The sequence below is a fragment of the Drosophila eugracilis genome, unplaced genomic scaffold (assembly GCF_018153835.1).
Source record: "Drosophila eugracilis isolate 14026-0451.02 unplaced genomic scaffold, ASM1815383v1 contig_75, whole genome shotgun sequence".
Classification (NCBI taxonomy): Eukaryota; Metazoa; Arthropoda; class Insecta; order Diptera; family Drosophilidae; genus Drosophila; species Drosophila eugracilis.
The window spans coordinates 2,355,414-2,379,023 of NW_024573645.1; the positions used below are offsets into that span (position 1 = coordinate 2,355,414).

At 41.9% G+C, this 23,610-nt stretch overlaps 1 protein-coding gene across 1 annotated transcript; it reads right to left on the reverse strand.

The window, feature by feature from the left end:
• Positions 1–12,423: 12,423 nt before the first annotated feature.
• On the reverse strand, positions 12,424–18,257 carry LOC108117516 (acetylcholine receptor subunit alpha-like 2). Its single transcript, XM_017230012.2, has 7 exons — positions 17,441–18,257; positions 16,142–16,296; positions 15,798–15,978; positions 14,783–14,942; positions 14,034–14,619; positions 13,559–13,760; positions 12,424–12,714 (listed from the first exon to the last, which is right to left on the reverse strand). The coding sequence occupies exons 1-7, from the start codon at positions 17,687–17,689 to the stop codon at positions 12,520–12,522; spliced, it is 1,728 nt and encodes a 575-aa protein (XP_017085501.1). The 5' UTR covers positions 17,690–18,257; the 3' UTR covers positions 12,424–12,519.
• Positions 18,258–23,610: the final 5,353 nt, after the last annotated feature.

Below are 23,610 nucleotides of genomic sequence, written 5' to 3' on the forward strand. Positions count from 1 at the left end.
CATTTTTTACGAATTTTACAGGTTTTCTTTTGAATAGACTTTCGGTGTTCCTACTTTTTATTCCAATAATAATAATACACAGCTAAAGATATTGCTTGATAAACATCATTCTCGTGTTAATATCTGATCTTTATCTTATTATAAAATCAAATTACCTAGAGTAACCTAGTCAGTGACAGAAAGATCTAGACAAATATGTAATCCAATGAATTTCGTGCATAATTTATTGCATTACATTTTCTCGTAGATCTCGTTGATTTTTCTCGTACATTTGCTTTTTCGGCACTTAATTTCAATCTTCTTCAAGTCGACTGCCATGCTCTTTGTATTGTGCAATCCTGCCTTTCTATTCCTTATTGAATTACGAGTCCTGTCTTGCTCCTCCCTCTGCAGATGTCCTGTGCCCTTCGCCTTTTAATTGCATTTTCCTTGAACCAGGGTACTGCAGCTCAAGTGGCTGCTGCTTTCACCTTTTCGCCACCGCCTTTCTCCACCTCCGTCAAGTTGAAATTAATGCAGCAATTTGTAATGAGTTTGCCTCTTTGCCTCGGTGTCACTGTCGTCAGATTTATTGTTTCGCTCGGATCAAGTAAATATACTTCATTTCTTTCGTGCAATCCAATTTGCACTGGCTGCAGTGCCGCTGCCTCTGCCGCCTGTACTGTAAATATTTGCCGCCTTATTATGATAATTTATTGTACTTAGCCGGCCACTAATTGTGCGCACAAACAATATAATGAGCCATGGTCGGACGCGTTCTGAATAGTCAAACAGCATCGAAAGCTGGATTCCGTAAATCAAATTATGCAAAGCAGCTGGGCCTTAATATTGTTTCTTTGAGGGTCCCCGGCAACGAAGTCCCCAAAACGGATCCAACTCTAGTGCACTCATGTGTCAAGGCGATGTTTTGACCAATATTTATTCTCGTCTGGGGAGCTTGTTGACTTGAGATATTTTTATGTTTCTACTTTGAGTATGTTAAATTATTTTTCAGGGTTTTTAAGTCCATAAATATTACAAGCTTATCTAAAAATTATGTTTGGTAAAAGAGTTTTTAGTAGTTTAAAAAATATTTAAAAGTCACACATTTAAATCTTCAAAAGTGAACGCTTGAATTTGGTTATTTTTACTAATAATTCAATATGTTTTTCTTTCCAAACTTTAAATTAAATATATAGACTCCCACTACTATATAAAAACACCACAATTATAAATGGCCAGCGGGTATTTTTACGGCTTTTACACTCAACGAAATCGCTTTAACTCGTTTTTTGGTTGCTTTACGAGCTCAATTTTGACACCTAACATGGGGATCGAGGACAGGGGCCACAGTGGCGACCCCGTTTTTATATGTATTGTCAAGCCATAAATTTGTTTGGCTGCGCAGTATAAATTTTTAAGCAAAGACAAGCCATGTCACGCACCCTCCAAAAACCAAAAAAAAAGGGAAATATATATAAAAAAGGGCAAACAGGGGCAGCAGGATGCGAGCGAAACTATAAAAGCGGCGAAAAATTGAAATAAATTGAAAATTGCACAAAAATATAACAAAGTGCTGTCCAGCTTTTGAGGGTTAGTAGGTGGAAAAGTGGGTGTACAGCGTCCTTGTGTGTGCCGGGAAATTCCCTCTTCTGTAACTTGAATCCTTTGGCTTGGGTGTGTGTGCGTGCATATAAATTAAGTTTTAAAAGTAAGCGCTCTTTCTTCTCTATCTTTTCCCTATTTCACCTTTGTTTGTTGTATTTGAAAACAAAATAAATGCAGCATCTAGTATTTCGTGGGAAATTCGATAGACCAAAGTGCAGCAGCTAAGGTAAGGAAAGTTTTTCAGTAAGAAAACTGAGCTCTGGCTGTCTTTGGAGAGCTCTGATTTCACAACTTGCTCCTTGGCCAATATTTTCCGAGTGCCGAGTGCTGAGTTCTGAGTACCAGACGTTAAGGGGAAAATGCATTAGCATATGCTCAGTATTTAAAGATAAACATTGCATTCAGTCTGCGAACACTGGTCGAGTTTCAATAAGAAGAGATTGATTCTGTTTGTGCCAAGTTCTGGTTCAAGTTACTTTACTTTCGTAATTTACTTAATTTGATTTGTGTTTTGATTTGGTTTTGTGGGTGTAGAGGAAAGGAAAGGTTGTTTTCTTGTAGGGTTTTATAAGTGAACTTGATTTAAGTAAAATGTTAGACTTTCTTATCAATAGGAAAGCTGATAGCTGGGATCATCTTACCTTTAATTTAAGATATCTTAAGTTTATGCCGGTTTTCTGTTAAAAAAATATTTAATTTAAAGTCTATACATTCCAGAGTTCATTAAAATGAAGATGGTGCTTAGAACTAAGCACTATATTAAAGCAGTTTAAGTTGTATTAAGGACCGGTTGACTGGCTTCTTTGCCAGCGACCAGCATTCATTAACCGAGCTTTCTTTTATCGATGCGAGTGTCAATTAAATCCGAGTTTGCTTTCCAATTAAACCAGTTGATTAGCTTTTGTGAACTGCAAAGGGACAGTAATGCCACCCTTCTTTTTCCATTGCCACTCCCCTTTCCCCTTTTTCGGGTGCCTGTGCGTGGGCGTTGACGTTGCAGTGTGACCAGCATTATGCGTGAAGCATGTTAATTGCGCCTAATCAGCGACACGAGCATTAGCACCAGAGTTCGCCATATGGGCGTGGCCTCGCAAAGCTTAATTACATAAGCGAAGTGAAGTCAAGGGGGCCAGCTACACCCAAAAATCCTTGACTTTTCTGCTGATTTCAGAATTTTTGCGATCACCACATTTTTATACCCACGATGGCGAAAGAAAATCTGTGTCGGCGGCAATTTGTTAGCTCACCGCATTCACTTTTGGCTAACAGATTTCTTTTCGTTCAGCTAACTCAATAAACGCTACGTTGTCTTGCATGACAAAAGCAATAACGACAGACACTCAACGGGTTATTAGCGAGGAGGGGATGTTGTCAAAGGATCCTGGTTGGGTGGTGAAAGGGGTTCGTTCACAGGATGATGAGCTCCTGGCCCTCGTTGTTGGTGATTTCGGTGCACTGAGCTCGGCGCTAAATGGATTTTTAATGTCGTTGCCAATGCAGGAAAAGTTTCCCCAAAAGGTTGTTGTCATCGCTGGAGCGAGTTTCCTGTATGTACTTGTGTGCGTAATAACACTTAAACGCTTAAATTCGGTAATAGATTGGCTTAGAGGTGAGCCGAAATTCAAATTGAAAGCAGTCATAACTATTTTATGTTCTGTTTCATTGAAAATAATATCGTTATTCTTATTGTAAGAACCTTTTTTGACAGAAAATACCTCTAAACAAAGTCTGAATGTTAAAATAGAAATTTCAAGAAAGAAACTTAGAAACAGTAAAGCATTAAGTCCTTAAATATATGTTATTTACATTATTTTTTAAGAAGTATTAGGAAATATTTCATCATCAAACGTATTTTTCACCACCATCAAACATTGTTTTTCCTGCATTTTCTTAAGCTCTTCACGCTGTCATCTCTGTTTATAGATCGCCAGCATTTTCGCGGGGAAAGTTGGTGGTGCTGCCTCAGCTTCTTTGGAAGGTACGTGCAACAATCAAGTGTCAGCGTAATGAGCTATCAAGCTGCAAAATATGCAATTTGAGCGCGAGTGAATAGTGCGACTAAGAGTACCGCCCAGACTCGCATACTCACACCCATACACATGCATAGTCATGCACGAACACAAAGACAGGCGTACAAATGCGGGTTGAGAAGAACTACAAAGACAAAAACAACGACAACTACAACACCTCCGTATCGCAGGAGCTTTTGCTAAATTTTGCGTGTAAGTGACAAGTCCCGCATAAAAGGGCATAACAACTGCAAAACGCTGATGACAATGTGTGAGAGTGTGTATGTGGGTGTGTGTTTTGAGTGAGTGTGTGTCATGCGGTTGTCTCCGTATGTGTGAGAGCGCCAGTACGAGATGGAAGATGGCGACGCGCGTTTTTGTTGCACTTATTAATGAACAAACAACAGAGCGGCTACGTAATCATCGTTGTCAGCCAAGCGCCATCATAATCAAGCACTCAAGCGCATAATTATGGCATGGGTGTGGGCCAAGGGGGTATGAGAGAGTAGGGGAGTAAGGCATGAGGGGTTGAGGAATGAGGTGGCATGCTGCTATGACGTTCGTTGGCTTGGTTTCGGATTTTCGGTTTGTGTGGTCTGACTGTTGTCCTGCGGTCGCTAACTAACGCGATGCAGAGGCATCCTTCAAGGGGATTAGATTAACTTGATATTTAAGCTAAGAAATCGGATTAGTATTATGCCATATGCTAAGTTATTGTAAGGAAATCGTAACGCATTTATAAAGAATCCATACAGAAATATTATTTTTGATTAAGATAACCGGAAAACATATTATTTTACCGATAGTAAAAGGTTTCTTAATATATTCTTTAAGGTTTTTTTATTTAAAAACATTATATTTAATGAATACCCCCTTTAAAGCCTCAATGACGACTTCCCTGCATCCGCTAACCGAGAAGTGGACGACACTGACCAATGCTTTGCACAGAACACTGCTGTGGCTTTGGTCTCCTGGTATCACTGCTTCAACTTGCCGCTCTCCATCGCCATCGTCGCTTTATGTTATTTTTGTGCTGGTCCATAATTTACAATTAAAAATCATGACACTTAAACATAATTAAAATATGAAAACGGTTCTGGATGCTACGCAGCAATAAACTGTAATAAAAGTTAATTAGAAGAAGGCAAAGTCCGAGGCGAGTCCTTTAAAGCTCTCCACTGCATCAGGGCCATCAGACCCACTAAATTCAGCAAAATATCCCAGTTCGGAGTGCGTAGAAAACTAAAAAGTATTGAGTACTAATGAGTTTTTAATCACCAAATACAGAGGCGGGTATAAGGGATAGTTGCATTTGCAACTCGTTGTTTATTATCCTGCCTCCTGGCTTTAAATATTAAATGCTGCAAACTTCCCCGAAGGCGCCTGATGACCAGCCGCAAAGTGAGAAGCCAGAACAATGCAGCCATCGGGGTGTTAAATGGTTTTGTCTGCATGTCAAATTACAGGAAGCATAATTTCAAGCCTGGTTGCTCCTCCCACTCCTCTAGCTCCTTCGCCTGTTCCCAATCCGCAAAACCGACCAACCAACCAACGAACCAACAATCGACCTAACTCGCCCCAAAGTAAACAAAACGAAGCACATTCCAACATGGCAGAAACAAAACACAAAAGGTGCAAACCCTTTGAAATTATGCATTGAATTTTTGGGTCTGCCAGGCGGATGTGTTCCGGGTTCCAGGAAGGAATGGAATTGGAATTTATTGTTGGTCATTAGGCAAATTCATTCAGTAGTTTGGTAGGCAAAAACATTAATGGGCTGTACTTATTAAAGGATTAATCGACAGATCGCTTATTGATTTCCAACGTTGATTTACTAAGAGGTAATTAGATGTAATTTCATTTTAATTGCCTTTGGATCAAGTTACTTCGATTTGTTCTCAATAAGTGTGGAGGTTAATTGGGAAATCTATTCGAGGGTAAAGGGTTTTGCAATTAATTTGATTTTCAGTTTACTTGAAAGACTTTTCCCGTACTTAAATGGTTTTCCTAGCTTTTGGTGCAGGACTGTAAGTAACACCTATAGACACCTATCGTCTTTTACCATTTACCATTTCTGCGCTCGATAAACTCTCTTCATTCCACATAATAGAGTTTCGAGTGCATTATGCGAAATATCCTTTGTGCGATGTGCTATTAATTAGGCTTATTAAAATCGGCGCTGACAGCTCTGCGGTTTGGCGGTTCGAGGTTTTTGGGGCTGCACACAGCCAGAGAATCTGGCCGGGTCTTAGCCGTCAAGGATATTTTAATCAGGCCAATTGTTTGAGGACCTGCATAATGCATCGGGCCAGCTGAGTGGCTTGGCTGCTCGGGCGGCTCATTACAAATGAAAATTACCGCTTAATAATGTTTGAGGGCGGCACCAAAAATTCTCATTACTCTCTCTCTCTTTCTCTCTTCCTCTCTCTATGAAACTCTTTGAATGCAAAAATCAAGGATATATATACTCCTTGGCACATTCGAGTACATTTCCCTTTCTATCTGTACTATCCAGTTTTATTTCCTTATATTTCTTATTATATTTCTTCTTTTTTTTTGTGGGTCACAAGCCATTAGCCAGGCCAAACGGAAAACACGCTAAGCCGGCGCGGACACCGAGTCGAGTCCTTTATGCATGCTGGATGAGCCTGATTCGTATTCGGATTCGGATTCTGATGCGGCTGAGGCTGAGGCTGAGGCTGCGGTTGCGGCTATAAATGGTGGTGGAGGAGGAGGAGTAGGTCCTGCTGCGGAGGGCTGCTCACCACTGTGGGCCAAAAAGTTAATTGTAAACATGACCCAGTTTGTTGGGCATCGCAACTCATTCCCATTCCCGTAGCCCCCGCTTTTGCTCCTGATCCTGCTTGTTTGCAAGTCACTCATTCAACTGCAAGGGCTCTTTGTCTGGAGCGAGAACTGGGAGATAAGAGTGGGTGGTCTTTTGGTTGGGCCACGGGTGCAGTGCATCCCTGAATGAAGAATGCCGCTCGCTTTATTATGCGACATTGGCCTCAGCAGCCGACAGCTGCCTCAAAAGGATATTTGTAATGCTCCATTGTGCCGCTCGCTCTTGTTATTGCTGCTGCTGCTGTTGCTGTATGCCACTGTCACCTAAGTCATTTTGGCTTCACTTGAGTAATGGCAGCAACGCCTTAAAATATGCAAAAGCTCGAAAAATGTTTATAATATCTGCAGTGCAAACAAGAGACGAAGACAACGGTGTCGAGGCAGAAGAGTGCACTATGGAAAATTGGCGAAAGTAAGGAATTTATTTATTTAATATTTCAGAATCTATATTGGAATATATAAATTGGAAAAAGTTTTCTAAGTGTCTAAGTCTAGATTTTGGTTAATTTTATTCGCTCAGACTCTAAGCTTTACCTTTTAAATGAAAAGAAACCAAGAACTAACTTAAAGTTCCTAAAGAAACGAATAATAATGCTTTTATCAGAAAGTGAGATTGTTAATTTTTATATACTAAGACAGATAAGTCCATGCTTTTCTTCACAGTGTTCTCAGTGCAAAGGAGACTTCCATGGGTGCCGGCCCAATCCTTAGCCGTTGTTGCAGTTGCTTAGCTATCCCGACAAATGCCCGCCGGGCTTCGCTGCAGCACTTTCTATGGGTCGAGGATGTGGGTGTAGTTGGGGGTGTAGGTGGGTATAGATGGGTGGATGGTTGGGTGTGCGTGTGCTGGATGCAGTTCAAGTTAATTGGATTTGGGCAAAGTGCTGCCACTGGCGGCTTTCGAAGGTTGTTTGCTGTGCAGAGTGTGAGTGCGTGTGTGAGAGAGTAGATTGGGGGTAAATGCAAGTCTAATGGCTGCAAGTGCCTTTTTAATGACACCTGAAGTCATTCGGTAAGCTTAAGCATTTGTGCCGCCAGTGAAAGTTTGCAGCTTGCAACGAGCAGACTAGGAAGTTCATTTAAAAAAAAAAACCCGAACCATTGACCACATTTTTTGGTGATTTTCAAAAGGGGTGAGATGGCTTAATATTGGTCATGTCGAGTTTTTAAAGCATCAGGAACAGTTATCCGCAAGTGTAAACGTAAGTTTTGAGGTTCTTAAGTACTGCAATTTAATTTAATTTTGATAAAATTGTACTAAAAATTAAAGGGTTGCTTAATTTCATAATCAAGCTGGAATGGTGGAGATATTTTGTCTTCTGCCCCAAATAAGTAGATTCTTTCACACAAGCGAAGTCAAAACGCTTAGGTTGTTTTTTGGGGACTATGACTAGCCGGGGGATAAATGTTGAAGTAAAATTTGCCTTGGAGCTAGTCACGGAACCGAGCGATTTCTTCTGCCTCCCCCAAGGACTCCCCCATGGACATTTACATGCCGCCCACATGAAGTTATGCCATAACAAAGACGTTGCACATAGGACTACTTGGATATGCATAAAACTATGCTACATTGGCACTAAAACAAACAGCAAATGGGGATTGGGATAGGAATGGGATGAGGGGATGAGGCTGTGGATGCGGATAAGGACATATGACCATGTGTGGGTGTGTATATTTAGTAATGTAAAAGATGCTGTGTGACAAGACGATGACGATGCTGATGAAACATGCCAAGGCAAAGGTAAAGCCAACTGGGTACTAGCATCCAGGGATGGAAGATCGGAAAAGAATCTCGGAATTGAGATTAAAAAGATGTTTTATAAAATTGTTAGGACCGAACTAAAAGTACTTTGTTGTTAACAATATGACAAAGATATGACTTTGTCTTAGATAAATCAGATAAATAATCAATCCGATCTTATTTTGCTTTTAAACCTTATAATATAATTATTAAAAACTACAGAAAAACCTTTAACAGTTCCATTGAAACTTAAAACTAAACGTGAAAACCTATGTAACATTCAGAGCTCTTAAATAATAAATAGTTACAAATAAAGCAATTGAAAGTTTCAGTTGGCTGCGAAAGTAGTCATCTAAAGATGAAAGTTGATAAAGTGAATCAATTTGCGAATGGAACTAGATCAAAGGGTCATCCAGCTCAGGGCCTCCGGTTGAACTGGCTTTTCTATCTCCCTGCACCTGCCATCCGAGAGGGCTTTTATGTTGGCTAAGTAAATGTTTAAAATATTTGGGTTGCCAGCCTGCTGCTCCTGCTGCTCCTGTTGGTCCTGCAGCGCTCCTGCCAGTGCTACTGCTCCTGGTGCTCCTGCTGCTGTTACACGTTCTCGTAGTTGAAGTTTTGCGCCCAAAATTATTAAGATGAGTGGCATAAATTATGAGCAGACCAGCAGGCCCTGCACAGGACTCGTAAAAGCCGCTGGCATATAATCCTTGGGGATATGGGGTATGGGGGTGGATTGTTTGATGAGTGAATGACTAACTGCATGACAGTTTAGCCATCGTGAGGGTGTGGGTGTATATATGCCAGTGTGTATGTATGTGCTTCTGGGCGAGGCTGATCACTTTAAGTATTGACAACGTTGGACTGCATGGCGTATACGTAATGTGGGTCCTTGTGGCTTGCCAGTGGTCGGGGGCCCCTGGCAGTTAGTTTAATATTTATTTAATTTAATATGCTAATTGGATGTGATCTGCGTGTGTGTGTGTGTGTATGTGTACTGCAACTTTACGAGCGAACAATTCATAAATAAATGAAAGCGTCGAAAGTTTTCACATGTCAACGAATTGAGTTTGTGCTTGAGTTTTGCCTGCCAACTACTGCGCCAATGACTTTTATAAATCGTTTATAAAATTTGCCACCAAAGACGGGAAATGCTGTCAGGGCAACTTCTGCCGCAAGTCGGCAGCCACAGGCGACGACAAATTGTTTTTGCGATAAAATAAGACAAGTGACACGCGGCCCTAATCGTTTGGGGGCCGTTGGGCGTTGGGCGTTGGGTGTTGGGCCAATGGGCGTGGCCAGTTGCAACCTAAAAGGCTGCCACTCCGTTAACGTTAATTATATCAGAGTGACTGAGCCGGAAGGGCAAAATGTTGAGAGGGAGCAGCTTGGAAGGAACTAAAAAGCGGAAACGGAAACCGAGAGAATATTGTGAAAAACTTTTGAGCTGACCGCTCCAGAAATTGCATTTAAAGTATGGAAAAGCAGCAAATGCATTTCCCTCCGACGACCTCACTGTTCTGCATTCAGCAATCAAATTGAATTTGTCAGACGACATAAATAAATGGTAAATCAAACGAATTGCAAACTCTCCTGTCAGCGGGAAATGAAATTGCATGCCAAAAAGTATGCAATGAATTATATGTGAGTAACCCGAAAATAAAACCAAACTATAACAACTCCAAAAATGGGTAGCAAAAACTCGATCTGGGAATGAAATATATATATATGTATATAACGATGTATATTGAAAGTATAAAACAAAATTCGAAAGCTTTGGGGAAATATTTTGCAGCAACTATAGAGTGCACAAAATTGAATGAATTGATGAAAAGTGATGAGGAATGCTTAGTTTGTGCGAAGGATTTGACAAGGCAATCAACTTTTTGGAGAAGTTATGAAAACTCTATACTACTATTTTATAAAGCATAAACTTTGATCGAGTGTGGAAATTAAAGTGAAAGATAAGCTTCTTATGGGATGCAAATTAAATAGTTTTCTCAATAAATTATTAAAGAATATATGGTTGTTTGTTAAGTTTGTTAACCAAGAGAGATAAAGTACTTTTTAAACACATTTATATTTGTAAAAACCGCTACCCGTTTTGCATATAGTAATGGCTTCTATAGCCATATGTTGGCCTTTTTGCCGGGCCTTGCTCCACTTAACTACAGAGCATCCGACTGCCTCGTAAATCCGACTTTCTCTTTGTTTATAGCTGCAGCTGCCTCTCCGCCCGTTGCTGAATTTTCACATATGAAGCACAAATAATATGAATTTAAATTGGAGCCATGAAACAACGAAAAAAAAAAGAAAGGGGGCAGTGGCAGGGTGGCAGTGGGGAAATAAAGGAGAACAGCTCGCTGAACTGTGAAAAGTAGACGGGAAGTAGCGAAAATGATGCACACGCACACACGAAATGCGAAAAGCGACAAGCTGGCAAAGTCACTCAGTCAGTGGGTGGCAAGATGGGATGGGTGGTGGCACGATGGGTGCTATGTAGCATATTGAACTTGTCAACATGACAGCGGAGCGGAACCGAAGCCCAGGAAAATGAATGAATGTATGAATGAGTGACTGAATGGAGGAGCAAGTGTGTGCGTAAAGTGATTCCCGATAGTGTAAAATGTATGCAAAATATATGCACACCGAAATCCAGCGTACCAAACAGTGGAACATCCTGCGGCGCCAGGAGAAAGGATCCTGAAGTACAGGACTTGTTGAGCTGAGCCAGCGTTACTCACGCTCATCATGCTCCCCCATTCCTTTTGTTGCACCACCAACAGCAGTAGCATTCAGTAAGAAATTGCAATTGCTTTGCGCAAACTGACATTGACAGCCCCCCGGCTGGCAAAAAGTGGGGGGTGGCACTGCGGCTGGCCTGCCACTCTGTTGCCCATCAATTTGAATGACATTCACAAACAGCCCTCCTCTGCCAGCAAAATGGTAAGGAAATTCTGCAACTGTAACTGCATGCACGACGACGACGACGACGACGACGAGGAACAAGAAAATTGTGACATTTGTATAGAAATAGTTTTGCAGTTGTAGCAAATAGTTTTGCAGACATTTTTTGATTGCCGCATACTTTAAGCCAGCGAGCCAGTCAGTCAACCAGAATGGATGCCTGCAGCTCTCACAACTGGCAAAGGGGCTGAGAAATTGTTTTGGCTGGATTTGGTATTCCTTTCTTTCTTATTTTTTTTTTTGGTTGGGCTGCCTAGGGGCTCCTTGGGGCTCGTTTACTCCTTTTCTTTGATGCGGCTTCATGAAGCTGCTAGTAATAAATCTCTCTTCATACGAGAGAAGAGCCTCATCTGCGGCTTTAATATTAATTTCAGTAATTTGTTATGTTGGTGAAGTAGGTTGACTGGTTGTTAATAGTTTTATATGGCTAGAGGCGCTTGGGGTTTGTTCAATTTTCTGCCAAATAGGCCAATATGTAACTGAAGATAAACATGTTTAGTTTAAATATTAATAGTATTTATTTCCCTAAAAGCCTCTGCAGTTATTACTATTCACTTAAAGTGCACTCAAGATGACACTTGCTTAAGCTTCATGCATTTATTATTTTTATGGCTGAAATAATTTAAGTCCCCAGAGACTGAGTATATGGTTCTTAAGTAGAACTGCTGGAATATTCGGGGAATTATCTTGGATGGTTGGCTGGCTACTCGAACCGAGTCTTTGGTTGTTTTTGTTTTAATAACCCAGCGATTATAGTGGATTACATGAACATACCCTTCATTATCAACTTATAGTCGAGCAAGCTCTATGCCGGCTGCTTCGACGTCGTCTTCCTCATGAGTTGGCATCCGTTGCCTGCGCATTTGCCGCATTTTCAAAAGGTTAATTTTCCAGTTATCAAATAAAAGGCCAGGCATACTCTCTCGTGCTGGTGGAAACCTAATGGAAAAGTGGAGAAGGAGGATGCAGCAGCAGCAGCAGTTGGCTGTTGGCTGTTGGATACACATGCTTGGCAAATAGTTTTGACAGGCACCGGGGAAATGGGCGGTGAAAAAGAGGAGGCAGGGGGCAACGATGGTGGCCAAAGCCGTTGGCATCCTCTTACGTACATGAGTATTTTCCATAGCATTTTTCTTGTAATAATTTTTGCTTTAACCTTCCTGGCATGCAGTTCACAGCGAATGTGAGCCGAATAACAGGGCCTGGGAAAAGAGCGCTTTGCATTTCAGCATTTTGCTTGGCTGCTTTCGGGCCAACGTTTATATTTTATTTTTTATTTCGTATTTTAATTTTCATTCGCATCATATTGCTGAAACACTGCATTAAACTAGGAAATTGTCTTAAACTTAGGCTCTCTCTCTCTTGAATTTAATTCTTCTTCTCGGTTAGATTGTAGATTTGCTTGGCAACATCCGATAGCTGAACATCAATGGCCTTGGTATCGTCGTATAGTGACGGTGCCTCTCCCAGGATCACAAATGTTCCCACGAGGGAGGCGATCATGAAGAGCCAGAGGAACAGGCGATCCATGACCATGGCCACGAAGCCCCAATCCTGGTCTTCCTGTAAAAAATAAAAAGCAAATGTTTTTAATTATATAATAAAAACCAGAAATTGGAGGTATTAAAACTTGTTAAGTTTAGTGAAATAATTATAAAAATCCTGCCATTGATTTTGTTTTATAAAGAATTTCGTCCTTTTTGTCTGATATCCAATTGGAAGCCGCCCGCATGCAGGACGGTTAATTGCGCTTTAAGCCCACACTTTGAGCGATTGGCTTTCATTAAGCACTTCGCTTAATCTACTTATGCCCCAGCAGCATCAGTTTGGTTATCAATCAAAGAGCGAAATCGCAGCGGCAACAAAGCAAAGCCCGAAAAAATAAATGGCTCAAAAGGGCCAAAATACAGAAAGGAGGGACCAAGGGCAGAGGGGCAAAAAAAAAAAAAAAAGAATCGTGAAAACCAGACGCCGCAATCACACAACAAAGAACATTTTCGGGGGGGAATTTGATTGAAACGTTTTGCTGAACCCGCTGATGAAGAGATGAAGTGGGTGGATTGGCCAGGATGGTTGCCGGCTGGCTGCTGTGCCAATTGCCAGTCAATTGAACAAAAGCAATTAAAAGTGGATTTGCCATAGCTGTCTTAAAGTGCAAATATGGCAAAAGCTTAAATAAAGTCGACAAAAGAAGGAAAGCCAATGCCTTCCGAGAGATCAGACAGTGAGTGGCCAGTGGCTAGAGTGGCCACTGTTCAGCCGGATAAACGTGAACTTCGGATCCCGGCAAACGTAACCCGGGGAGAACCGTTCGCCGGCAAAAGCGATTTTTGCGGTTTCCTTCTCCGGTTGCGCTCGTGGACAAACGGAATTTCCAATTAAAAATTCAATCAGCTGCCGGACTCACCGCATTGAACTCGTCCTGGCGCTGCATGTGATGCTGTATGAACATGACGTTGTGTATGGCCTTTTCCAGCTCGAAAGGATACTTTTTGCGTGCGGCCACATCGCTCAAAGAGTCGTCCAGTCCCGACAGCACCGATGGCAGTCCGTTGTAGCCGCTCAATGTGCTCAATCCGCCACCCAAAGCTCCCACCAGGCCGCTGAATCTGTAAGTAAGTAAGAGATGACAGGTCTTAACACAGTGTCCTTGTGCCAGGATGTGCAAAGGTGCATGGGTGCATGGAATATATGTTGTTCTATAAGGAAATTCAACTTTATTTTGGGGTTTTCTATACACTTTTTATAGAATTCCAATAAAGTTGAATAATATTTGTTAATTCTGTCCATTTAATATTCCATAATTTATCAATTTAAGCTGCTCTTTAGATTATATATCCCTAAGAACCCTTTAATGTTTATTCACCCCTCATAAGTCTCACCTGTTCGTGGCCGTGGTCACGTGCATGCCATTGCAACCGCCTGCGCCCACTCGACCTTGCATGCGCCGCAGGGAATCCGGACTGGAGCCGCCGGAGTTCATTTGCATCTCGTCCATCAGCGCCTGTCCGAACTTGGTCTTGCTGAACTTGAGGCCATAGTTGATCTTATTGGCGGCCAGGTCACGCAGCAGGTCCTTGGGCACACGCATCAGCAGCAGCTTGGGCAGTCTCTTGATAAAGAACGACCTTATCCAAGGTCTCATCTTGTGGGTACTTGGCTTCCGGTAGTGTATATTCAATATGATAATCGTAATGACAACACTCAGGCCAACCAGCAACATGGTAAACAGTAGATATTTTCCCAGAAGCGGCAGGGCCAGCGAAGTCGACGGTATAATCTCTGATATGAGCAAGAAGAACATGGTCTGCGACAGAAGGATGCTAATACACAGGGCAATCTTCTCTCCGGAATCAGCGGGCAGGTAAAAGACCAGCACCGATAGATATGAGATTCCCACACATGGAATAATCAGGTTAACCGTGTAGAAAAGAGTCTTCCTTCTCAGGGTGATGTTAAAGAAGATGTCTGTACAGGCCAGACATTTAACCAGTCAAAAATCCAAAAAGTCGCGGTAGGAATAGTAAAGCAAAGTTGGAGGAGAGGGTAGGAAAATGTTCAGGGGATGAGTTTGGGTAGAGCTTTCGCGTAATTGCTGGCGATAGGAAGCATTAAACTCCACTAAACTCACCCGGATACGGTTCAGCACAGCACGGATAGTACTTCTCGTGCCGCTCGGCTGGAACTCCCAGAATATCCCATTCCACACTGGGATAATACTCTCGCAAGTCGATGCCAATCTCCACCTTGTTGTCCTTATCGTTCTTCTGGCTGATGTGCTTCAAATCGATCTGTGAATCGAGAAAAGCCCCGTTGATGGAGCCGTTAAAGTCTGACGGTCCTTTGCCCTTTGTCCGGCTCAAAGGCACTTGCCATTGACATCGCACCCACCACCTGGCGCATCCCACCGCTCCTTCAGCCAGGAGCTCTCAAGTGCAGTCGTTAAAAGAGTAGCAAAATTTAAATGCGTTGACAAACGCTGAGTGAAAAAGTGTTCAGGTCCATTCCCTATCCAAAACCCATCCCATACACTGAGAAAAAATGTTTATAGGTTAGATAGCTCATATCTGTAGTCGAGTTCCTTTGATATATCAGCATTAATAGGTGTTTTTGTTATCTAACTACAATAATCTAAGATAAATGACTTATTTTAAGTTAACTAAATGTCCCCGATTATATCTCAATTTCTTTAAGTGCCCTTCTAACCTGTCCCTCTTTTAGCACAAGTCTGAAGGGTCAGCGGAAACGGAAGCTGCTTGGTTTGGGTGGAAGTCGCACTTTGGCTTAATTTATGGCCGCGCATTTTTATGACAGCGACACACACAGTCGAGTGTCTCTGTGTGAGTTAGTGTCGCTCTCTTTCAGCGACAGTGTGCGTGAGTGGGTGACTATGTATGTGTGTGTGCGGCGGTTAGACAAGTTTCAATTACACTTTTACAATTTCTCACATTTTAATCTGCGAGATGCCGACGACGCCTTTTCGATGTTCTTACCGCGTCTTAGGCGTGTAAGTCGCTCTCCCTCATCTCTTCATCTTCTCATCTTGCAGATAAATGGTGGACCATAAATCTTTGGCCACGCCCATTTATCTGAGACTCAACTTACGAGCGGCTGGCAGAAGACAGGAGCCAGAAACCATCACTCACCTGATCACCATCATAGGTCCAGGAGCCGAACTTCATGAAGCAGGTCTGCTGATCGAAGGGAAAGTAACGGACATCAATCTCGCAGCTGGACTTGAAGATGGCTGGAGGGGTCCAAACGACTTTGCCAGTGTAGTGTAGAATGGCTTTTGTCATAGTGGTGACCACATACTCGCCATCGGCACTGTAAGAAATGCGTTGGAAAAATAAAAGAAGTGCATTTTAAAAACTGAAATAAATAACTTTAATTTATGAAGTAAGTTTATCTAAGTCCCTTAATTACAGAAGATTATTTTACCAAGTAATATTTAGAAACTATTTTTCTCAGTACTTTGCCTCCCACTTACTTGTTGTAGAGCACAATGTCGGGCAGCCAGATGTGCTCGGAGGGCACATAAAGTTCCGTGACTCCACCGTACTCCGAGGGATCCCACTTGAATTTATGATCCTGCCACTCGTGCTCCAGCCACACGTTGGTCGTTAGAATTTGATCTTTGAGATTCTGCAAAATTAAGCTTACTTCGTATACACAAACATACATACCCTAAAAAAACTCTACAAACCGCAAAAAAAAGGAAGCGAAAATATAAAGGGAAGTGGAGTTCAGAGACTAAGGCCCAGCCATGCATCAAGGGGGATTTGCATTTTATTCATTTTTCCTTCGCTTTTTTTTTTTTTTATTTTATATCATTTGCACTTCTCGTCCTGCCCCCCGGCTAATGTGCTTTTTGCTGTCAGCTTACGGCTTCTTTTCCTTTTCGGCTTGTTTTATTACCTTTTAAGCCTTCTGGTGGCAGGGAAACCACCCAAAGTGCCAGCCCTGCAGCAGCCGGAATTGCAGTCTCGGCCGCCTGACAAATGACTTGGCCGGGGAACTTTAAGCAACCAAGTACAGACAACGATCCCATACCCATCCCCGATCCCAGCCATGTAATGAAATGTTGGAGTGAAATGTTATAAAAATCTAGTGCTCCCCGTTCGGTTGAAGTTTTTGAGAAATGCCAGCGATTTATCTGGCGGTGGAGAGCAACCAGTGCTGACAGGAATAAAGTTGATGTTGCGAATTGAAATATGCCACTTTAATGCCGTGAATCCTTACACGGAAAGAAATGATTATAGTTATTGGGTTTATGTTTATTAAAAAAGCTTAATCTGAACTGCTAATAGATATTTTTTTTAAAATTTTTATCGATTAACAGACTTAAAGAAGTTCCAAAACAGGATTAAAGGTCTAAGAGGGAATGTTGTTTCGATTTAAATATTTTTATTATTTTCCCAAAAAATATATCCAATAAATTTAGCATGTCTTGATAGATTTTTGACTTCAAAACTCTTTTATAAACTGCTAACTTTTCTCTCTCTGCACTCCCAGAATCCATCCCCGCTTACTTGGCTTTCCCATTATGGCTTCATAGATTCCTCTGTTGCCAGACTTCGATTCGCCTCATTTGTTGCTGTTTATTGTTTTGCATTTTTTTATTTACGAGCCGCAGAAAGTTGTCGCAACTTTTACGCTGTTTTTTCCGATTCTTATACTTTTTTTTGGCAGCAAATGTAGCGAATCGCGGGTGGTAGGTCTTAATTAAAAATATACCCCCAGCCATGGCCCCAGAACTTTGGTGATTGCATTAATTAATTTTACTTACCAAATCGATGAGTTGGGACAGGCGGAGACCCAACTTGACCAGCACCGTGTCGGTGTTATTGCTAACGGGGCGAATGAGGCGGTTGTAGTTACTTAGCAGATCATCATAGAGCCGCTTGGCATCGGGATTGGCTTGGACCGTTTCGCAGAAGAGAAGGAGGACCAGAAGCAGGCATAGCGGCTTGCAGTGACGCCAGATGTGAGCGAGAAGGGCAGCGGGTGGGCGTATTGTGCAGCAGCCAGGAGCCATGGTGACGTCACGGCGGACCAACCAACCAAAAAAAAAAAATGAAGGCCTTGACGTTGGTTCGTTGGCTGGGCGGGCGAGCGGCCGGTGTTTTATTGATGCAAAAAACACGCGCACAGGTTTTTGTTTACCTTTCTGCCTCTGCCACTGCCACTGCCTTGGTTCAGTGCTCAATCTCTGACGCAGTTCGTCGTGCAGAGCGAGTAACTGGCTTTTAGCACATGGCCTAAAAGTGTTTACAAGTCTCCAAGTCTCGCTGCTGCTGATGCTGCCGCTGCCAAAGGATTTTCGATTCGGCGCACTAGTTGAGCAGCTGAAGCCGCTGCGCCCAGGCAGCTGATTTTGTTATTCCTCTGGCCGCCCAAAAATGTATTTACTTAAAAATATTTTTTATATTTTTTCACTAACTAGATTTGATGCTTAAAAATTCTTAAAAATTCGCTAATGATTGTCGAAATTTTTGATAGGTTTTTGTTGCTTTTCCAAACGAACTTTCACTTGTTTTCATCGAGCCTTTGGGCCCTGCTCCGTGCTGTCCTGCATAGATATTCACAGGAATCGTACTGACGGGCGTTTTGTTTTTGTAGCCTGGCCAGGACCTCTGGCAGCCTCCGGTTTGTAGTTTTGTCGCCGGCGGGATTTCGTTCGAAATGTGGCCGCAGATGCTGCGCAGCGCGTGCGTGTTGCGGGTCACCCTGTTATCCTGAGCGAGAGCAATTCTGTTACACATTGTAGTGCCAAGCCCTAGAAGGATGCTCTCTTTGCTCAGATTTCGTGAGATTCTCCTCGAGACTCTCCCCCTTTTTTTGATTTTTGGTTGGAAAATGACTCTCTGAGGAGTACTCTTCGATGGGTTAATCCCTCACAGACTCACCGACTCCATTACAACTTCGGCCAAGTTTTTCGGTGCTCTTTTGGCCGTAGATATTTTTTGGGCTCTCTCCCGCGATTCCGGCGAGCCACAGCCCAAAAAAATTCCCCACAAATACTCCCAGCACACACTTATGCAAAGGAAGCTAGAAAAAAAACGAAAAAAATTAAGTAAAGGAAAGGAAAACTTCACCTATCTAGTCCTACATGTGTACACATACCGCTGCACATTTGGCAAACACTCATACGCCCCGTTGGACCCACATTTCGTTTAACCAGAAACCAAATTTTTCGTAATTGTCAACATTCGTTAAAATCTACGTTAACATGCAGCCTGCCCAGAACCCTCACACACACATACATACACACATACACACTAGCTCTAACACCAACACTAACACACACCTATCAGCACTTGTGCACTTTGCATGTTTAACGCTGCAATGCTGGCTATACTTTTTGCCTGGGTGTTGGTACGGCTCGGTTTTGCATTTCGTTTCGTTTGGTATTTTGCTACGTCTGTTCACATATGTGTCATATTGCGATTTTGAGTTGTTTCTGTGGTTTTGGGTTTTTCCAAACACCCACCCACCCAACTCCTCATCCCACATTTTCGTATCTTTGTATCTGGCTGAAACCGGCTGAATTTTGCCTCTTGCTCCTCCTCCTCCTCCTCCTCTTGCTTTGCCATAGTAATGCGTTCTCTGACGAGGCATCCCATATCAGAGTCCGGATTTTACTGCATTTTGCTGGCGCAATTTAATTACTGAATATTGGAAATGATTGAATTTGCTGGCGTTTTTGGTCGGTTAATTGAAATTAACAAGTTTTCAACGCCGTTGATTCAAGGGAATTAAGCCTTAATTTGTGTATTTCCAGGTTTTTTAATTAAAAACATATTTTTGGATCAGCAACAGCCTTTTTTAGTTACTGATAGTAAAGGAGTATATAAAATTTAATATATTAAATGATTGCAGTACCCAATATCACATGTTTTGAGGGCCTTTAGCTGAATTTAAGCAATAGAATATTTGGAAATCACAATTTTATGGTTGATACATACCAAATTTATTTAATAAAATAAGCCCGCACAGTTCAACCAACTCATGTTGGACTTTAGCAACCCAAAGTCAAAGCCAAAACTTTTGCTTGAGAAGCTGCAAGCTGGAAACCCATTTGTGTTAGGTTTTGTGTCCTGTTGGTCAGTGTTGTGGCCCTAAGCCCCAGCCGAAGCCATAATGATACATGAACTCTGTCATTTGGCCGTGCCGCCATTGAGCCGCGTGTGTTTTATGGCTTTCGGTCATTGAAGGCATTTTTAGCTGCTCGCATTTTCATTTTTATTTTGTTTTTTTTGTCTTGCCAAATTGGTGGCATCAGCATTTTAGGGAAGAAAAAACATTCAATGAGCAATTTATGCGCCTGCTGCCAGGACAACTTTAATCTAGTCTATTAGCTGCTTTATTGCTGTTTTCGTGGCCACCCTTTTTTATTTTCCGTTCTTTATTTATTTCCATTGTTTGAGCCTCATTTGAATGAGCTGCTGATAGGGCCAGGCTCCTCCTAAAGTTGTTATTGCTTTCATTAGCCAACCTATTCGAGACCAGAGTTACATGTGTTTGGATGTTTGCTGGTAACGGGAATGGTGCGGAATGGAGAGGGGATCCTCACGTTTTATTGCCACCCACACCCACACACACACACACACTCGGCACACTCTTCTGCACATAACAAAGCAATCAAAATTACAACAACCATCGTTTGCCACAATGGCAAACAACAATTTTTAGCTTGTTTGCAACTCAAAGTTTTATTTTTATTTTCCTTTTTTACTATTTGAGTTGATGTATTTTTTTCTTTCTTTTTTGGTATTGCGGTATTTTAGCAACAACAGCGAGAAAAGTTTTGTTTTGTGCACTTCGCCTGTTAAATCAACAACAGAAATGGGTCGGCACTGAATTGACTTTGATATACCCTATATAGCTTTATATATACATATGTATTAAGGTGCCATCAATCTGAGCTAGTTCTATCAATCTCCGTGAAATGAAATCTTTGATGTTTTATAACTTGTAGTTTTTAATGGCTTATATCAGCGGGAAGCTGCAGCATTTTCAATGAATAAGTTAACAAAAACATTTTCGATAACAAAGCTGCCAACCCATTGGGCGGCCAAAGTTTAAGTTCAGCCCTCCCCAACACCTGACTTTTCGACTCGCAACTAGCTCCTGACCCAAGGACCCCAGTTTCCTCACCACCCTCTCCCCTTGCCTAGAGCTTTACTTCCTGATTGCAAGAAAACTCAATTAAAATTTAAATTTTCGAACGTAAATGACAAAAGTTTCTCAACTATAAATAATCGGCAGTCGCTCCACTTGGCTTGCTCTTGGTTTTTGGCTTGCCACTTCAAAATCTGACAAAGCCGCGACCAGAGACCCAGTATCAACCCCTGGAAAAACCCCGTAGATGACCCCCTTTGGATCCTCCCACTTCTACATAAAGTGCGTGCGTGGCTGCGTGATCGAAAGTTTTTGTCTATATTCGTACCATTTATCTAACTTTTATGGCAGCCACAGCAGCGGCAACAACAAACGTTTTCCTGCTTTTGGCCAGAAATTAATTGCAAAACTGTTTGGTGTCTCTGTATATATCCCCCTCTAACTGAACGGTTAGATATGTACCTGCACAGAGATAAATAATCGGATTTTTATAGATATTAAGTTGTTTGAAGAGACTTTGAAGAATATTAACTCAGTTTGCCATTACTACACTCATAAGTTTAAGGCCTTCTAAGTTATAAAATTATAAAATCATTCATGTAGTTTTTATGATTTTTAAATTGTTATTTATTACCTATTATTTCCCCTTAAAAATATTAGTATATTAGATAATATAGTTTTAGATTGATTTAAATATTATTATACTACACACCCCTTTCTCTCAGTGCTTAAACTATGTGTGTGAGTTTGGTGGCTTGTTTTTTGGCCATGGCAGGCCAATCACAATGAGCGCTTGCCTGCCACTTGAACAACATAAAACTGATTGCGAAAATCTGTCCCGCGCAACCCTCTCCAAAGCAAAGGGCAAAAAATTTGTCAACGTCGGCGGGTGTATGGGGTGGATTTTTGGGGTAGGAGTAGGGGTTATATTTGGAGCCTGGCCGCCTGCCTGCACAGTCCTTTGTTCATCAATTCGAGGCTGCTGCGCTTGTCGTGCCCATTGTTGACACGTTTAAGTGCCGTTTGCTTTTATCAGCACTGTCCATATCGACAGGCGACAACGGACAGCCGGACAAACGGACAGGCCAAGCCAACCTGCATATAACATTTTTATAACATTTTTAATTGTTTCTGTCGAGCGACTGTGAATCGTGCAAACTCCAACGACGACCCATCAATTTAATGGCATTTTCGCGTGAGCCGCGCCAAAAACCCAACCAAAAAACAACAACAAAAAGAACCGCGACCAAAGAAAATCAAAGCCAGAGGCGAGAACACTCGTAGCTCTTAGGTTCTTGGGTCAATTAATGATGGAGATACCGGGGTTTTTATGATGAGCAGCGACAAGTCGCGTTGAAAATGGAGGCGTATTACACGCCCATTGGTGGCGTGTTTATGACGCCGTAAAATTGCCGCTCGACATAAAAATGTTGCATAGTTTTTGGCCCGCTAAGCGGATGTCATTAATTGCGCATTAGTTTTGTTTTTCTCGGTTGGCCGTGTGAATTTCGCGTTCGCAAATCAAAGGGAATTCAAGTGCAAACGAGGCGTATGCGCAATCTAATTTGCCATTAGCATTGCTGTGTCAGTATTAGTATAGCTGTAAAGTGTAAGCGTAAGTGTATGTGTGCTAGCCCTCGAGGTGATGACTTGGCGGTTCGTACTTGAGTCGCTGTTTGGCTGGCTTAACTTGATTCTTTGACTGCGTATGTGATTAGGATTTAAGTTGAACCGCCCGTCGAGTATCTAGCAAAGTTTTGCCCAAACGACTGAGCCGGCAGCAGCAGCAGCGGCAGCAGCGAATAATATAATATTATTATTATTATAATATTTTCCAGCAATACCAGCAGCTGCCACGCCCAGCAGCTCAAGCTCATGTACACGCCCACACAGTTTTAGGAAGAGGAAAAAGGAGCAAGATGGCTGCTGCACTGAGGGAAAAACTATTGGAAAAATGAGAAATTATACTTGTAGCTTATATTAATATTGTGTATATTTGGAATATTGAGACACTATATTATTGAGATTAATATATACATAAACCATATTTTACCTATCAATTTCTCTCAGTGTCGAATGGTGTGAGTGACGCAGAGTCATCAGGCTTCTGACTTAGCAACTTTGCAGTGACAAGTTTCACTGTCTCGCTTTGAGAGAGCGTTTTACTATGAATACTTTGTCAAGTTTTTGCTTCAGGACCCAGCTCATTGTCGTTGTCATCATCAGCACTTCTACCGCCTCGCAGTCTCGCAGTGCGAAATCTTCGTCTTTAGAATCGCCAAACGTCGGATGGAAAACATGCAAACTAAATTAACTGGTACAACTGGGGATCTAATGATTTTATGGCAGTGAATCAAGTAGAAAGGACTTGAATATAATTTGATAGCCATGGCTAGTATCTATCTTTGTCTGAGTCAATTTTGACAGAAAATCAACAATTTGTCACACTTGCTTCATTATCTGGGGAATATTTTTAGGGGGGACGTCGGCCAGCGGACCGGCAAAGTCTTGGTAAATGTTTTGCCAACTTCTTTTGAGAACTCAATTTGCTCAGCTACTCTCTCTCGCTCTCTCTCTCGCACTCTCTTTCGCTCACCTATTGTCCTTGCGTTCACCATCTTGGCACTGCCGCTTGGCATTTCCGGTTTCCGGTTCGTTGTTAGCAGCGCCACGTTGTCGTCTTTATGACCGACCCCACCATTGTCTCAACGCTTCCTCGCTGTATATAGCTATGTATATAGTACATTATCTTATGGCATTCGGCTTTTGTCGTTTGCTCTTGAAATATTTGCGCTTCATTATCATAAAAAATTTATACAAATTGACAGAAATCCA

Bases quoted from the DNA above. Each gene is read 5' to 3' on its own strand.
- LOC108117516 (XM_017230012.2), bottom strand. From the start codon at position 17,689: ATGGCTCCTGGCTGCTGCACAATACGCCCACCCGCTGCCCTTCTCGCT. The intron at 14,943-15,797 runs GTGAGTGATGGT...CTCGATTCACAG, and splicing joins GGACCTATGATGGTGATCAG to ATCGATTTGAAGCACATCAG. The intron at 12,715-13,558 runs GTGAGTCCGGCA...TATTTTTTACAG, and splicing joins GCCAGGACGAGTTCAATGCG to GAAGACCAGGATTGGGGCTT.